General features: G+C 38.6%; 1 protein-coding gene across 2 annotated transcripts in view; it reads right to left on the bottom strand.

Annotated features, from left to right (window-relative positions):
- ARHGAP10 (Rho GTPase activating protein 10) overlaps positions 1–18,552 on the bottom strand; it is a 312,621-nt gene that overhangs the window by 190,009 nt on the left and 104,060 nt on the right. For both annotated transcript variants that reach the window (XM_072724789.1, XM_026018180.2), the window contains 3 exons: positions 15,090–15,161; positions 6,321–6,422; positions 89–199 (listed from right to left, as the gene is read on the bottom strand). In XM_072724789.1, the coding sequence (XP_072580890.1) occupies positions 89–199; positions 6,321–6,422; positions 15,090–15,161 (285 nt within the window). The remainder of the gene's footprint in view (positions 1–88; positions 200–6,320; positions 6,423–15,089; positions 15,162–18,552) is intronic.

The following is an 18,552-nucleotide window of genomic DNA, read 5'->3' as shown; positions in this document are numbered from 1 at the left end:
CCATCAATAGTAAATTCGATCTAGAAGGAAAAGCATTTATATTACACCACAAAAATCTAATAGCAGAATGACCTTCTAGGATACTTACAGGTTCCACAAATTCAAACTTCTTTCTTTCCTGGATTTCCTGAAGCTTACATACATATTCAAGAGACAGCTCATAAAAGTGCTGCCGGTTTTGCTCCACTTGGATATCTGCCTATGTTAAAGTAATAAAGGCTGGTTAAATCAGATATGGTGAGGAGAAAAACTCTTGATCATAGGTTGGCAACACTACAAGCTCTATGCCATATATGGCCCCCAGCCTGTCTCTACATAAAGTTGTACTGGAACATAGTCATGGCTACTGGTTTATGTGTCTTCTGTGCCACTTTCCTGCTACAGCAGCCAAACTTAGTTTGGGGACCTTACAGTCTATAAAAAACATAAGTTTTACTATCTGACTGTGCAGAAAAAGTCTGCCAACCCCTGCACTTTATGATGAGATTGACCCTTGACCCTGAGGTTTGAGCATTAAACTGTATGGCTCTTCATGAAAAACTCACCCCAACCACAACAGACACCCAAGGTTGAATCATACACATAGAATCAAAATCGCATAAATATTATTTCCATTGACAAATCCTCTAAGAATGCAGCTGGCCTGGGAAATCTAGTCACCTCAGGACTGATGACTGACAGCAGCAGGTGAGGAAGTGGCAGTTATGGTACCACCCCAAGAATTTGGCTCTCAAATACCATATGATCCAGTAATTCCACTTCTGGGTATTAACCCAAAGGAAATAAAAAACACTGCTTTGCGAAGACATATGTATCCCTATGCTTACTGCAGCATTATTTACAGTAGCCAGGGTCTGGAAACACCCCAAGTGTCCACTGATAGATCAATGGATAAAGAAGATGTGGTACATATACATACATTGGATTATTACTCAGCCATAAAAAATATCAGATTATTTTGGGGGGGGTTCATTGGCAACAACATGGATGGACTTAGAGGCTGTTATGCTAGGTGAAGTAAGTCAGACAAAGACAAATACCACATGATTTCACATATATGTAGAATTAAAAAAAAAAAAAAAAAAACAAGACAAACCAAAAAGCAGAAACAGACCCACTGAAACAGAGAACTGATGGTTGCCAGAGGGGCTAGAGTGGGGGGATGGGCAAAATAGGTGAAGGGGAGAGGAGGTGTGTGCTTCTGGTTATGGAATGAATAAGCCATGGGGATGAAAGGTCAGCCTAGGGAATATAGTTGATAGTATTATAACAGTGTTGTATAGTAACAGATGGTAGCTACTACACCTGTGGTGAGCACAGCATAATGTGTAGAGTTGTCAAATCCACTATGTTGTACTTGAAAGTAATGTAACACTGCGTGTTAACTATATATAATATATAATATATTTCAATTAAAGAAAAAAGAGAAGAAAAGAACCTGATTCTCAAAAGGTGGTCCAGGGCTTGAAGCCCATCTATAGGTAATCATGCTCTTAAGCCCTGAAAATGTCTCATCTGCTGAGAGTAAACAGGCACCAGATGGTCAGGAGACTGTTCCAAAAAAATAGGTTCCAGTTTATCTTGTCTAACTAGAAGGGAACTAGGGAAGAAGCAGGGTTCCAAAGAGGTACAGTAGAAAAAGAACTGTCATCCTAGAAATCATTCTTACAAGGCATCATGTATTTCCTAACTTGGCCAATTTTACTTTTAAAAGTATTTATCCAGACATTTCTCCAAAGAGGATATATATATAAATGGTAATAAGCACCTGAAAAGCTGCTCAAAATCACTAATCATTATGGAAAAACAAATACAAGATACCATCTCTCACCTATCAAAAATAAATAACAACAAAACTATTTAAAAAACAGAAAATAAGTGTTGCTGAGGATGTGAAGAAATTGGAACCCTGTGCAATGTTGGTGGGAATGCAAAATGATGCAGCTGCTAGGGGAAACAGCATGGCAGTTCTCCAAAAAAATTAAAAATAGAATTATCACGATACAATAATTCCATTTCTGGGTATATACGCCTAAAAATTAAAAACAGGGACTCAAAAAGATTTATATAACCATGTTCATAGCAGTATTATTTATAACAGCTAAAAGAACAGCAGCAACCAAAGTGCCTACTAACAGATAAATGGATAAACAAAATGTGATATATATAATATTACATAGCCTCAAAAAGGAAGGAAATTCAAACACATGCTATAACATGAATGAACCCTGAGAACATTATGCTCAATGGAAATAAGTAAGTCACAAAAGGACAAATACTGTATGATTCCACTTTTATAAGGTTCCCAGAACAAATTCATAGAAACATAAAGCAGAAGTGGGGTTTATCAGGAGCTGGGGGTAGGGAGCTGGGGAAGGAGTATTCAATGGATACAGAGTTTCAGTATTTGGAAATGAAAAGAGGTCTAGGTATGGAATGTCAAATGTCATGGTGGTTGCACAACAGTGTGAATATATGATACATGGAATAAAGTGCAACGTTTCTAAATCCCTCAGAATTTCCTGAGTGAGGGGGAGTATCTTTCTTATCTACATAAAGAGCCCCCCTGGAGCAAACTGGAGTTTATGTTACTGAGGGCTTTAGGGTGGGGCCTCCAGATAGCACCATAAAGCCCAAGTGATTAGAGGGCTGGAACTTTCAGTACTGCCCACTGACCTCTGGCAGTGGGTAGAGGGAGGGGCACTTCAAACTAAGCTCTGTAAAAACTCTTGAACTTCCACATGGGTGACCACATGCCAGTGCCCAGAGAGTGACACAGGGATGAAGTTTCTGTGCTTGGGACCCTTCCAGACCCCACCCTATGTGGCTACTCATCTGTATCTTTTATATTATTCTTTATGATAAATTAGTAAACACAACTAAATGTTTTATCACAGTTCTGTGAAATAACATTAAGACTGTATTTTTTTACTATACAAAAGTGACTTTTTTGTTTTTTAAAGATTTTATTTATTTATTCATGAGAGACACAGACAGAGAGGCAGAGACACAGGCAGAGGGAGAAGCAGGCTCCATGCAGGGAGCCTGATGTGGGACTCGATCCCGGGCCTCCAGGATCAGGCCCTGGGTTGAAGGCGGTGCTAAACTGCTGAGCCACCTGGGCTGCCCACAAAGTGACTTTGTTTTTAAACAAATTTCTATTTGATCATCATCTGATTTCTGGCCATTCTTGCTATAAATACATATAATAAGAATAGACAATTCTCAGGCAAAGTTATTCAAACAATCTACTTCTCTAGTCATAGGTACTGAAATATAATCATTCGATTACTCAAAAAGCAAAAATATACTTTAAAAATTAACAGAAATAGATTTTTCTCAAAGGTCTGATACTTGTTCTAGTGCAAATATTAATTAGAACTTAGGGATGTGGATGGAAGTAGAAGCTATTGTGCCCAATAAACGTAGAGCTATATCTAATGGTCCTACCAGAAGTACCAAATAGCCAACTTGGTTGTCTGCCACAGTCGTTTCTTGCTATTTTCATTAGAAACAAGGAGAAGGAATGATACAAGTTTCTATGCCTTTGTTCAGCACCTTCTCAGCAACCTTTATAAACCTCTTAAATACTTCAATTCAGTTTACTGAAGATGAGAAATACATAAGCCAATGCCAACGTCAATGAAGATCTAAACCTAACGTTTTCCTTTTAGAGTGCCCCCCGCCCCCCGCCTCCAGTGAAGGCCGTCACACTTGTAATAGAGAGCTGTTTCAAGGGACGCCCGGGTGGCTCAGTGGTTGAGCACCTGCCTTCGGCCCAAGTGATCCTGGAGACCCGGGATCAAGTCCCACATTGGGCTCCCTGCATGGAGCCTGCTTCTCCCTCTGCCTGTGTCTCTGCCTCTCTCTTTCGCTCTGTGTCTCTCGTGAATAAATAAAATATTTTTTAAAAATTTATTTATTTTTATTTATGATAGACAGAGAGCGAAAGAGAGAGGCAGAGACACAGGTGGAGGGAGAAGCAGGCTCCATGCCAGGAGCCGGACGCGGGACTCAATCCCGGGACTCCCAGATCGTGCCCTGGGCTGAAGGCAGGCACCAAACCACTGAACCACCCAGGGATCCCCTAAAATATTTTTTTAAAAAAAGAAAGAAAGAGGTTTCGAGCAGGAGTGTATATGTTTGTAAAGGGCAAACAGCAAGGAAGGACAGAATATACAATTTAAATGAAACTAAAATCTTTCATCTCGAGGGTCTCTTCAAATTCCTTGATCTGAAGTTTGATTATCTCTGGGAATGATGAATTAATGAAGCCCTAGCTTCATCTTCACATCTTCATTCACATCTTCACACATCTTCATTCAGTAAACAGTTATTAAGGGCCTACTCCCTGACTAGCTCTGTTCTAGATGTAAAAAAGACTGAATACTGAATAAAATAACGTTGTTGCCTTCAAGGAGCTCACATGCTAGTGCAAGAAGCCATGTAACAACCAAATATATAGTATGTCAAATGTTCGTAAGAGTATGAAAAAATCAAAGCAGCATAAGGGGGGACACTTTAAATAAGATGGTAAGGTAAACTCTGAGTGGAGAGTATCTGAGGTACTTGGAGGAGTGAGGCATGTGGGTCTGGGCTGGAAAAGTACCAGGCAGGAAGGACAACAAAAGCAAAGGCCCAGAGCAGAGTATGCCTGTCCCAGGCCAGTTAGAGCACAGCAGCAGCCCGTGTGGGTGTGAGGACAGGAGGGTAGGCCCTGAGCCTCTGGATGCAGCTATTAGGGAGGGTCTGGGGAAGAGAAGCAACATAAAGGCTCCTTCTGCTTGCTGTACAGAATATAAACCAGGAATACTTACTTACTTACTAAATAAATAAATAAATAAATAAATAAATAAATAAATAAATAAACCAACCAACCAACCAACCAACCAACCAACCAACCAACCAGGAATACATTGGTGGGAGCAGGGAAACCAATTAAGAGTCCTTAACGGCAATCAGTCTGACAGTGGCCAGCAGCATGGGCCAGGGTGATGGTGGTGGGGGTCAGAAGTTGCGATACCTTGAGAATATTCTGAAGCTAAGGAAGACATGCAGACAAACTAGGTGTGGGGCAGGAGAAGGGCCAAGGATGGCCGTAAAGATTTTGCCTGAGTAACAGCTCGAACAAAAAACATAATTAGATAGTCAAGTGGAGATGGAAATTTACTTGCAGCATGAAAACTCTTTTCAGAATACCTGAAAAGGGAGATAAGGGGAGAAGACAGGTAGAAAGCCGCTGGCATAAAGAAAGAATAAAAACAACAGCTGTCATTTCAAAATGGAGAGAGGGGAGGAGATGGGGAGCATGTGGAACAACGATGGTTTTCTACATAATATGGAACAAGAAGAAAGGGGACCCCTACTGTATTGTCTTGAAGATTAAGTGGTATAAAAGCTCCCTTCTCTTTTATAAACTGTCAAATGCCTTCCAAATGTCAGTCAAACTTTGTAAAGAGGAAAAAGCAAATGTGACATGTGGGGAATGTCAAAATGACCCCACACACAACAGGGCGTGCAATTACATATCCGGTATTTAAATATATTGGAGCCAAAGTTGTTAGTGTCATTTTGATGATACTTTAGTACATGTATATTATAGTGGTATATTACACTCAGATTCTTTATCAGTTTAAAGATAAACAAATGAGAAAAACATCACACTTTATGGAACAAGTCAACAGCTGCAAAACAGCATTGTTTTTAATGAAAACATATGTTCCAAATTGGAAATCACTGAATTTCCACTCAAGTGTGTGAGTGAGAAAACACAAGTACTAGGGAATTTAGAAAAGAAAAGACAAAATGAGAGATAAGATATAAATTCCTTTCTCCTAACACACTGCTCCCTCAAAAAGAAAAAAAAAAATGAGTCTATTAACACAAGTAAAATAGATCTCTCTTTCCAATGAATCTGAACCTCCTGAATCTTCAGTGTTAAATAAGATTAATGCTGCCTTCACATAAAAGCAAAATCGTAGATGAGCTTATTAAATTCAATTCATTTCTTCAAAAAAAATCTTGAAAGCCAATTAATGAATCTTTTCCTGAAAATAATATATCTGTTCTTTGGTAATACTGGATAAAACTGTTCCTGTGAAAATATACTCAGAACCAAAAATGTTAATGCTATGAATCTATACTGAATTAATCACCATAAGATGAATTCATTATTTCGTGTCTTGTTCATTATGATACTGTTCATTTTTTTCATCCCTAATAATTTTAGATGAAAAGTTCACAAAAGGAAAGCACATTTTAAAAAGAAAACGCATGCACTGCTTATTGAATTTTAGAAACAAACAGAATAGTAAAAATACCTCTTGTAAATGGGAGTCTTTCTTTTTGGCTGATAAATTCAAATGTTTATCAATTAGACTATAGTTCTTTTCTGTCTCTTTGTCAAACTTCTTTTTTTCTTCCTACAAGACAAAAAAAAAAAAAAACACACAGAAAACTATGATTAAACAGGGGGAAGATGCATTTATACAGTTTATCTACTGGGAAGCTCAAAAGAGGATTAATATGTAAAAATAAAGTACTACTAAGTGTAATAAAGTTATCTGAAAAATCTATCTGTACCCAGGCCACTGCGTATTAATCATCAAAACAGGACAGAAAGGTCATATTTCTTTTTTTCCTTTCATGGGCTTTTTATGGAGCACAGTATTTATCAATACTTACACTTAGTATTTAGAAGGAATGCCATGTCACTTGTCCCTCATTGAAAGAAATAATAAAAAGAACACAGGCTTAAAACAGCAAACTTGTGCAGATTTTGGCAAAGAAATGGGATTCTTTTAAAACTGAGTAAATTTTGGTCTAGATAAAAAAAAATCATCATCATCATCATTATCACAACTGGGAGGGCGGGGGAAACAATGAGAATGATCTTCCTTAATTGTCCAGTGGGAATTTAACAATAAGACCCTCTGATCAGAAACATCATCTCCTTTCCCAAACCTTCACCGTGATTTCTGTAATGCTATTGAAAATAAGTTCTCAATAGGTCAACAGGGCCTAAAGCCACTGACATCTTTGTACTGAGACTCTTTGGTGAGCATTACAAACATTTATTTCTCAGGTACTGCCTAGCACTAGCATTTGCTTTTCTTTTGCTATAGAAGCTTTTTGAGAAAACAAGTATCCTAACTGTTAAATACAGAAAAGACAGACTATCTCCCCTAACACTGCCTGCCAATTTAAGTGGATTTTTAATAAACATTTCTGAGCACCAATGAGAGCACACTATGTCCTCATACTGTCAAAATGTTTCCATTTACTTCAAATTCTCCCTAACTCTCCAAGGGCTCCTAGAAAGGAACATTCTCTTCCCTATTTTTCAACTTCTACCTTCTAAAGCAAAAATAATCTTTTCTGATACGATCTTTTTCCTATTAGGCAAAGAGACTGAACAGAGCATATAAAGTCTTTTCTTCACATTTATCATTAGTTTTTTCACAACATGGGACTATAAACCATTGCTTTGTGGGAATCTAGGACAGAGCCTTCATCGGCTCCTCTAAAGACCCTGAAATCATCCCACAGTGAGGGAGGATAGGCAGTCTCAGGAATGGACATTTCTTCCCATTTCTATTCCAAGTTTAATTACAAACTAGCTGCACAACTTAGAAAAAAAACAAAAATTTAACAACACAACCTAAGTATGTTCTCTTACAGAAAAGATCAGGGATTTTTTTTGTACTAGATCCTTCTTTGATCCAGTCCTAAAATTCTATGATCCTATGGTTCACCTACGTGTGAGACAACAGGCACACTTTTGTTGAAACAGAAGCACTTTTTCTTTATGCTCTTAATTTACAACTATTAAAAAAAAGTTTAAGGCATTTATATGTGGTTACTCTCTCTTCCGTTTTTATTACTACATTCTTCATCAACTATTTTGGTGGTTAACAAAAAAATAACATAAAACAAACATATAACCACCATTTCAGAATCTCCACTATTTTAAAAAGTCAGTATGGTGGCATGCATACTGGGTTAGGTGTGAGAAGACAGGTTTTGGTCCCTGCCACACTTTCTTTCTACTGTGACTCTGCACCAGCATCACAGGGTTTTCTGAGCATCTGCATCTCGGGTTCAAACAATACAGGAAGAGAAGTCCCACCGCTGCATTCACCACAAGAGGACCACAAAGCAGGATCATATAGTAAAAAAACATTCCCTATCCTTGCAGATTCGTACTTACCAGGAATACTGAATATATTTGTACTCATTTGATTTCATCTGAATCACAGAATGGGACAAAGGAAGCAGAGATGCTAAAATCAGCAGTCAAAACACCCAGCACACACAGCAGTTCCATGAGATTTGTAAGTTAACATGTGGGTAAAGTTGAGAATGAAAGAAAGCAAGGTACCAAAAGGCTCTGTGAAGAAGGAATTCAGCCAAGAAACAACATTCCACCCACCAACAGAGTGGAAATGCATTCGTTTACACATGGTATGGCATTATACAAATGCTGTTTTGTTTTTAAACCTGAAGACTTAAATTATTATTTCTTCTTGCATTTGTTCTCAATGCCATTATAGAATATAATTCTGTTTCTTTGTGCTCATATGGCTTTTGTGCAGAAATAATGTGAATTTTAAAACGGACTGTGTTCAAGTAGCATCTGATAAAGAACAGTAGTTTTTCTCCAACACCAGTCTATCAAATAGATATACATACATATATATACATATATATACACACACATATGTATATACACACATATATATATACACATATATATATATATCCACACACACACAAATTGAGTGACTTATAACAAAAGGTTCTATGAAACATCAAATTAAATACAATGAAAAGTTCTTTTATTAAACAGCAGTACAAATTCACATAAGTCTGAGCCAGATAGTAATATAAAGAATAAGCAAGAGAGAAGTAGAACTCATTAAGTAGAGGTGGGGGCAATGGTAAACCAGACAGTCCATCTATTCTAGAGGGTAAGGTGGCCACATCATGGCTCCCGCAGATTTTTACTATGTGGTAATATAGGCCAGTATACAAGCCATGTCCTCTGATTTTTCTAGAACAGCTGAAAAATCCAATGATTTTTATATGGAAGCCAAACAAAATTATGTTTATAGGTTAAATATGATTCACTGAAAGTCAGCTCCTAATCTCTTACAAAACCACCCATACCCCACCCCCCAAAAAAGGTAAAGAATAGCTACTATTTAAAATAGTGTAGGGCAGCCCCGGTAGCTCAGCGGTTTAGCGTCACCTACAGTTCAGGGCGTGATCCTGGAGCCGGGGAATCGAGTCCCAAGTCGGGCTTCCTGCCTGGAGCCTGCTTCTCCCTCTGCCTGTGTCTCTGCCTCTCTCTCTCTCTCTCTCTCTCTCTCTCTCTCTCTCTGTGTCTTTCATGCATAAGTAAATAAATAAAATCTTTAAAATAAAAAATAAAAGAAATAAAATTAAAGAAATAAAATAAAATAAATAAATAAATGAAATGAAATAGTGTAACCAAATAAGATGTATGCTATATAAATGATAAAGGAAGTTCAGAAACCTAAGAAACAAAACTTAAGTAATGAGGTCTTTTGAATACATTAGAATATATGTGTGTGTGTGTGTGTATATATATATACGTGTGTGTATATATATCTATATATATTCTAACATATATAGAATATATAGTAATATATATATTCTACATATAATACATATATATTTTTTAAGGTCTTACCATAAATCACTGGGTTAAAAAATATTATTCAGCCAATGGTGTTGATATAATTAGTTAACTACTTGGAAACTGAGACCCATTGCTCATATCAAAATTAATTCGAGATGGATTTGACAAGTCACCAGTAAAAAATGAAGCCATTAAGAAAAAAAAAGTTTCATCAGATCTCAGAACAGAGGCATGCTTTTTGAGCAAAAAAGAAACAAGAGAAACCATAAGAACATCTAGATATCAAAAAAATAAAAATAAAAATAAACAAGCAAAAAGGCCAAAAACAAAGCAGGGAGAACATAGAGTTAATGTATAAGAAAAGAAGCAAATATTCCTAATGCGTAAAACATTCTTAAGATTAAGCAATTTTTTTTTGCTAAAAATGACATATTAGTATTTCTGTTAAAAATGATAAGGAACATATACAGAATTCACAAAAACTTGAACATTACTGTGAATTATCCACATTTCTTTAGGATACTAGAATTTTTTTGTTTTGTTTTGGAAGAAGTTGGGGGAGTAGTTTTTAAAGTTCCCAGATGATTTTTTTTTTAATGTTTTGGTTATTTTACAAATCTCCTGGGATAAGGAAATGAAAAGGCTTCTTTTACAACTATAAACATTAAATAACAGGCATGAGAACTAGATACTTTGTTGGAGATTCCAAATCTTCCTCCTTTATTTAAATAAGAAGATGAGTGTAATCTCACACATTCAAGAAACAAGATGCCTACACATGTAAAATGCTAGCAGGACACCTTCTCAAATGCAATCGTGTTGTCCAAGCCAATCAGGGTTTTGAGAGCCCTGTTCTTACCCTCCCCCTGTCTACCAACACATCCTACAAGTCCAGGTGAAACACCACCTCTTCCATGAAGCACCCCCTACCACTCAGTGGCATAAAAGCAGCACCCTCTCTTAATTCTCACACCAAGTGTCACCTATCCCTGCCCGACAATTCATTTACCTTATTCAACTCCACTGTCTCCCTTTTCATAAAGTCCCTTCTGCCTATCCAAAGACATGAGAATTCAGCTTTCTCCCCTCAGAATCTAACAACAGACACCACACCCAAGAGACATCCATCAGAGGATGAGAGAAAGGAGAAGCCTATGGTTGCAATGCCACCAACAAGGACAAAGGTGACAGGCACCCTGGGGTCCTGTGCACTTGCTTCATTCAGAGTCACCTATCCATTACTGCCTCAGCACTACTTGGCCAGAAGGGTCATAAGCCACAGTACTGTGGCACATTATCTCTGAAGCTTACATTCAGAGAGTGGACCAAAATCTGATCAATTTTCATTTGGCAAGTTGATGCAGCACAAGCCATAAATGGGATAATAAAATAAATTGCAACTATGTATGTTAGGCCCTACTCTAGACATGGGAAACACACCATCAAGCTCATTGACTCCTCACAAAAACCTTCTGAGGCAGGGGTCATTCGTCTCACTTTAAAGACCAAGAAATTGAGAGCTAGAGGCCATAAGTAACTTGCCCTGAATCATGGAGCTAGCTGAGGGGCAGAATTGGGATTCAAACCAGAAAGAATCAGTTCTTCCAGAAAGACTTGCCTGATACTCCAGAATTGAGATAATAGGGAATGTTCCAGAGCACCTAAGCCTATCCCCAATTATACACTTTTTAGTGTATTTTTATGGCTTTTTTTACTTGACATCCTCCCCTCCTCCAGAGTTGCAGACTTCTCGAAGGCCCACCAGCCAGTGTTTTTGTTTTTTTTTTTAATTTTTTATGATAGTCACAGAGAGAGAGAGAGAGGCAGAGACACAGGCAGAGGGAGAAGCAGGCTCCATGCACCGGGAGCCCGACGCAGGACTCGATCCCGGGTCTCCAGGATCGCGCCCTGGGCCAAAGGCAGGCGCCAAACCACTGCGCCACCCAGGGATCCCCAGCCAGTGTTTTAATTCACAGTTGCACCCCAGGACCTCTTGCCATATGACAGGCACTAGTAAATGTTTTATAGCTAAAACGAAGGATATATAATTAATTTTTTTCTATTTTATCAAACATAATTTGAGAAATTATTTTAAAAGATTTGCTTTTTATCTGCATTTTGTAGTCATTTACGGATTCCTGGGAAATCAGGTTTTATTAAATATTTAGTCATCAGATATAGTCTTAGAAATATAAAAGATGTTTGGCATGAGGATGAGCGAATGGCTGAGGCACGAAATTGTAATACATGAAACTAACATCTTTTTCAGCCCTTCTGGTTCAATTTTTTATTCTGTGGAATAAAATGGTAATTGGCTCTTTCTAAACTAGCATTTGAATAGACTCTATTATCAATATAGTGTAGTTGCCTCTATTTGTATCTGCAGGCTGCCACCTGCTTGAAGCCACATTTTCAGTACTGGATTGCTCAAATATATCTAAAAGAGCAATTTTAAATTCTCCTGATGTACATCTTAGCAAGTTGTGGCATTTCTTGGAGATTTTATGCAACAGACTAAGTTCCTACATTGTTCGGGACCCGTACTAGTCTCCTGTGGCTAATTCGACATGTAATGGGCAGTGGCTATGGATAAAGTGTTGTGCACACTCTGGGAATAAGTGACAAGCCCCAGGGTAGGGGAAAGAGTGCAGAGGAAGTAACAGCTGAGCTAGTCCCTGAAGGGAACTCTGAGTAGCCACCTCATGTGACATGTGACAGAAGGATCGGTGTCCTGCCACAGGAAATGGAATTTTTCCAAAACAGAGGAGAAGCTGGCAAGCATGGAAAAAATCAGCAGAACCTCCAAGAACAGAGGAATAAGCCCAAACCAGACAAATAAGGATGGAAGGAGAACAAATCCAGAGGCAAACAGTAGAAAAGAATACCTCAGGGCTTTTAAAAAGCCCAACTTGCAAAAACCACCTCGCAGTTCAGATCACATGAAAACAACAACTTAAATGTGTCACTGGGATTCTGGAAACCGGAGAAACCAAAACTAAAAAGAACGGAAAGAGGTCTAGTGGAAAAGTAGACAGCAGGACCTGCCAGGTGGGGAAAGACAAGAGAAAGAAAAGATCGACATTCTGACAAGGATGTATTAAACAGTCTGCTTTGGTCAACTTTCAAGGGCATTTGTTTTTAAAATCCCCACATGAAAACTACTTTATTCTGGTTTTGTCTTCTTAAAAAAAAAAAAGACCTTTAACCTAAGAGAATAAACTTCTTCTTAAGTATCCCAGTTAACCAGTGAAACAAAAATATGTTTGTCAAAACGTTATTAAATACTTAGGAAACACAGATATAGAAAACCAAGTATCCAGGTTACAAACCCTCCCTAGGTTCTTCTAGAATTATCAGTAGAATAGGTTATTTATTAGATACCCTTATATATTAACACAGTGTAGAGGCTAGCAAAAATTAAAGGAAAGCACAGCCTTGTCTCTGAAACACCTAATTATCTAATGAAAGAGACAGGTGCTTATGTAGCACTAGATCACCTGGAAAATCACCTTTCTCTACTCTTTATCAGAATATATAAAACTGTCAGTAAAGGGATGCCTGGGTGGCTCAGTAGTTGAGCGTCTGCCTTTGGCTCAGGGTGTGCTCCCGGGGTCCAGGATCAAGTTCTGCATCGGGCTCCCCTCAGGGAGCCTGGTTCTCCCTCTGCCTCTGTCTCTGCCTCTCTCTTTCTGTGTCTCTCATGAATAAATAAATAAAATCTTTAAAAAGAAAGAAATTAAGTTTCAGAGGGAGAAGGAGTCAATCAATAGAAAATTCGAGGTCAGAATTTTTTTAAAAACCCAGCAGGGGACCTCCTGGCTTACTCAATTGGTAGAGCATAATCTTGAAGGGTCTGGAATTCAAGCCCCATGTTGGGCATGGAGCCCACTTAAGTAAGTAAACAAATAAATAAATAAACAAACAAACAAACAAAAAACAAAAACAAAAAAAGGCAGATGGCAAATAAAAATACAATATATGAATTCTTATTCATTTTTCATTCCCATAATATATCCTCACCCCCCAATACCTTTATCCAATCAAAATAAGAAAAATAAGTAATGGACACTGTTTACATTCCACACCTGCCAATGAAGTATAAAAAAAAAAGAAAGAACCAAGAAAGATGTTCAAGATTTAAAACAATCATAAACTACAAAGTCAAGCAGCCAGATCCCCAGATCTCTCATTTTACGGATAAGGAACTAAAGCCAATTACTTGCCCAAGGTCACAGGTGTGAAAGCAGACCTTCAGTGCCCTACTGCAAAGCCAGAAGACACAGTCAGCTTCATGCAGTCAGCAAACAATCCCAGGAAGAGGACCTGGAGTTTACCCCCCATAACCCATCTCAAAACACAGCCCTTCTTAAAAATGGTAAAATACTATGCCAAAAGGAAGCATCTAGTATTTTAACAAGTCACTTAAAGGAGAAATGATTCTATAAATAGCAACTAAAAAGCTGGCATTCCTTGAGTCCATCGGTATAGCTATAGCCATTTAAACCACAATATTTATTTGTACAAAAGGATTTTAGTATTTTGTTTAGGAAGATAAAGGTAAAAAAAAAACACATTATCTCCCCAAGCCACGTTGGGGGAAAAATACAAATATAAAAACTCTCTTCTCTACCTAAAATTGATGTTATTCTCTTCTGGGCCAAGCCAAAAATAGTCAACACATGAATGTTACTTTTTGTCCCTCAAGAGAATGCACAAAATTCAGGAAAGGTTGGTAGAAATTATTTCTCTGGGATAATTTCAAAGCTCCATTCACAAACTTTAGAAGTTGCTAAATATATCCCAGGCTCCCTGTGGTCAAGTCACCACATTATTCCCAGAAATCCTGGCTAACTCCCAGATCCCAGATCGTTGAGTGCAGGTTGTGGGTCACTCATCTTTGAACCCTCAACACCTATAACAATACTGGCACATGACAGCAGCTCAATAAATTTGTGTTCAATTGAAGGAAATTTCGTCCCAAAAACCTCACAATATTCTCTTCTTAGTTTCAATGGCATCATGGTGTAGCAGTGTTTTCTAATCTTAACCCTTCACATAACACTACCCTCCTCCACAAAATTGAGGCATACAATGACATAACTGTACTCCCTACAGAGGTAAGCTGTGCCTTTTTCGTCTTTTTTGAGGGAATGGGCTGTTTGGTTAAGGAGATTTTCAAGACTCTATGTGGGAAGGTATAGCCAAAGATTACTAAAGCTTTTACTATCCTGCCCAGGTGTTTTTTGTTTTGTTTACAATTTCATAGTGCCCAAAAGGGGAAGAAAGCACATTTAAAACATAAAACAACAGATGGTTTACTCCAGCATCTCCTTCAGAGCTGCCAAATGTGAACACACAGTATACACTGAAGTAGCAGAGGCACCTCCATCTTCCATTTACAAGGACACGCAAATTAGGCACAAACCTTTACAGCTCCAAGTTGTTCTTTTCTGAATTTTTCCAAGGGTTTAATCAGGGTTTCAGTTACACTTAATGCCTAGAGATCAAGAATGATAACAAAAGAACATGGTATTAGGTTTCCCAAAAGGAAAAAAAAATCAGTATTTCATTTCCCTCTTCCACCCCACCCAGAAATAAAATAAACAACATATTTTAACTACCTTATCTCACCCTGCCAATGCAACCATTAAATCACTTCTAAATTTATTAACACACTACATCTCCATAAATATTTTCAGGGAAGAGGAGGTGGGGCAAACTGCCAGTGAAATGTGCAGCTCTTTCTTCAGGGAAATAGCATGCGGGTTGTCTTTAAACAACAAAGCGGTCCTATCATATTCATTAACAGAACACTTCTGTTTGAGAATTTTTTCCCTCCCCCTCCTCAGAAATTTACAAGTCAATTACATTCCTTTATTAATTATCAGACTACATTATGCAAAGAGCTAGGTTTGTGGCTGCAAGTTTAAATACACTCAATCTTACTGAAAATTCCTTGTGAGGATTTAAGGTCTATCAGCAGAGTCACTGGAGCTCACAACAAAGTAAATACTGGGCATGCTGGCAAACAGTACAGATGGGGAAGGTCAACAGACAGGAGCCACACACAGACTTAAACCACAACTGCACTCATTCTTATAACGGCTGGTTTGGGGCTTTTCGTTTTAAGACAGAATATACAACAAACAATGTTGAAAATACAAACAAGGGACGCCTGGGTGGCTCAGTGGTTGAGAGTCTGCCTTTGGCTCAGGGCATGATCCCGGAGTACCAGGATCTGTGGAGTCCCACATTGGGCTCCCTGCATGGAGCCTGCTTCTCCCTCTGCCTCTCTTTCTCTGTGTCACTCATGAATAAGTATATAAAATCTTTAAAAAAGAAAAAAGAAAATACAAACAAAAGGGAACAATTACCCAAGGAAAATGCACTTACTAATATGCAGGTGAGTATGGTTTTCTCACCGTTTATTTCCAGGAGATCAGAAATATCCAGAATAGAAAAGGAAACTTCAAAATAATTTACAACAATGTGTCATTCCGCTTTAAGTTATAGAAAGTAAGTGACTTAAAAACGGAAAGGACTCTGGGGCACCTGGGTGGCTCAGTTGGTTAAGCATCTGCCTTCAGCCCAGGTCAAGATCTCAGGGTCCTAGGATCCAGCCCTGAGTCTGGCTCAGGGCATCTGCTTCTCCCTCTCCCTCTCTCTCTGCCCCTCATCTCCCTCATGCTCTCTTGCTCTCTTTCACATAAGTAAATAAATAAAATCTTTTAAAAAAATTCTTGAAAAAAGGAGGAAAAGCTCTCTCAAAGAAATAAAATCTTTTAAAAAAATTCTAAAAAAAAAAAAAAAAGGAAAAGAAAGGATTCTGAATTTAACCAAAGGCCCCTTTGCAATGGTCTCTTGCGAAGAGACCATTCATACTGAGAGGTAGGGAATCCTCAGAAAAGTGACTATACCTACTTGAGATGCCTAAAGGTTGAACTCTCCTCCCTGGACCAGAAACTAGGTTTTAGTCACTCTCACCCTGACAATTTGTCACTTAAGTTTCAAGATGCTGGGGCAACAGGGAACTAAAAGAATTAAGAGCAACAACTAGTCAAGGGAAAGGGATCATTTTCAAAATGTGTTAATTTTATCCTCTCTACATTGTTGACCATGTGACCTACCAAAATGGCAAACCAGAAAATTTTTTGTGCTAAAGAACAGAGCCAGGACAAAGCACATTCCACGAAGCCCAATCGCTCAGAACAATTTGGAATGCTTCCAGCAGATAGGAGGGGTTCCACCATACATTTTTAAAGTGATCCCAACTCCCAACACAACATCTCAAAATAATTTAAGGCATACTTCTATTAGCATCAGTGTCACTGCCCAGGCTTCCACATCTGGATTAGCCTGCTCACTGTCCTGAATACACCTACATATAAACACACACACACACACACACACACACACACACACACACACACACCCTCCATGGTGGCTGGCCCACTCAAGACAAAAAGTTAACCCAGGATGACATGCTGAGAACACAGAGGCTAATAACTGTTCACAAAAGACAGGAGCAGAGATTCACAATTATGCATGAGTCCAACTTTAACCAACACACAACACTGCAATAAAGGTACCAAACAGGGACTTCCCCATTCCAAGCAGCCATCTCAATAAACTTGTATTTCATGAGACAAATATTTGCTGAGCATTCAGCACCAGGGGCTGGAGACATAATTACAAACAAAATTGGTACAGTCCCTGCCTTCCTGGAACTTACTGTCTAGCATGGGAGATACAGGATACTCACATGAACACGTAAGTAAATGTGTAACTGCAAATTCTAGTAATCCCATCAAGTGGAGAAAAGTAGGGCTAAGGTGAAGAATTTATTGGAGGATTTATAAGCAAAAAAACTTCTAGGGAGACCTCCATCAAAGAAATGACATTGAAGCTCAGATCTGAAAGTTATGAAGAAAACAGGGGTGCAGAGAGCAAGGGAAATGGTTTCCAGCCTGAAATCAGCAGAGGAAAAGGCCTAAGGTAAGGAATTTGTGTTTGACAGTAACTAGCAAGAGTCCAATGTGGCTGGGGGCATAAAGAACAAAGAAGTGAATGGAAAGGGAGGAGTAAAAACCAGCAGAACAGTCAAGGCCCTGTGCACCCAGGGGGAGTTCTTTTATTTGGGGCATGATGAAAGCCACTGGAAGGGTTTTAAGCAGGGCACTAATACAATGATTATTTAGATCTTTTAAAGATTTCCCTGGCCTCTCTGAGAAAAAGAGATTAGAGGTGAGGAAAATTGGAAAGAGAAAGACTCGCTAGGAGGCTTCTAGAATGGCATATGCAAGAGAGGATGGGGAGGTTGGAATAAGGTCATGATAACAAAAAATAGAAAGAGGACCATTTTCAGAGATATTGTCAGGTAGACTCAAAGTACCTGGTGAGAGACTTAATGTGGGAAAAGGGGGATGTTTCTAGGATCACTCCCAGATTTCTGGCATGAGCAAATGTATATGTAAGAATATTATTTACTGAAGTAGGACAATCTTGAGGAAAAGCAGCTGGAACAAGCACTAAGGGGCTGTGTTAAATCGGAGATTGTAGAAGACACCCAGAAGATAGTAAAACATCTAAATGCCCACATGAAGTATCCATAAAAGATGGTTCAAAATCTCTAATGTGGGAGGAGATGATCTGCTGCCCATGCATGGGTTTGGACCTGTCACAGAAGTAGTCATCCTTTCCTCCCTTGTAACAGGAAGTAAGAACACAAGGATCAGTACAAAAGGGTGTGCAGCTTTCATGAAGAGAGGCCACGGGGACTTGCTACCTGATGGTTATTTTTTCTATGAAGTACAAGGCAAGGTTACTTATGAGAGAGTTTGGGCATGGGTGGGGGTGAGGGGCACTCAGTCAGGTAACCATCTGCCTTT

Source organism: Vulpes vulpes, chromosome 10, assembly GCF_048418805.1.
Source record: "Vulpes vulpes isolate BD-2025 chromosome 10, VulVul3, whole genome shotgun sequence".
Classification (NCBI taxonomy): Eukaryota; Metazoa; Chordata; class Mammalia; order Carnivora; family Canidae; genus Vulpes; species Vulpes vulpes.
This window is presented reverse-complemented; position numbering and strand designations above follow the sequence as displayed.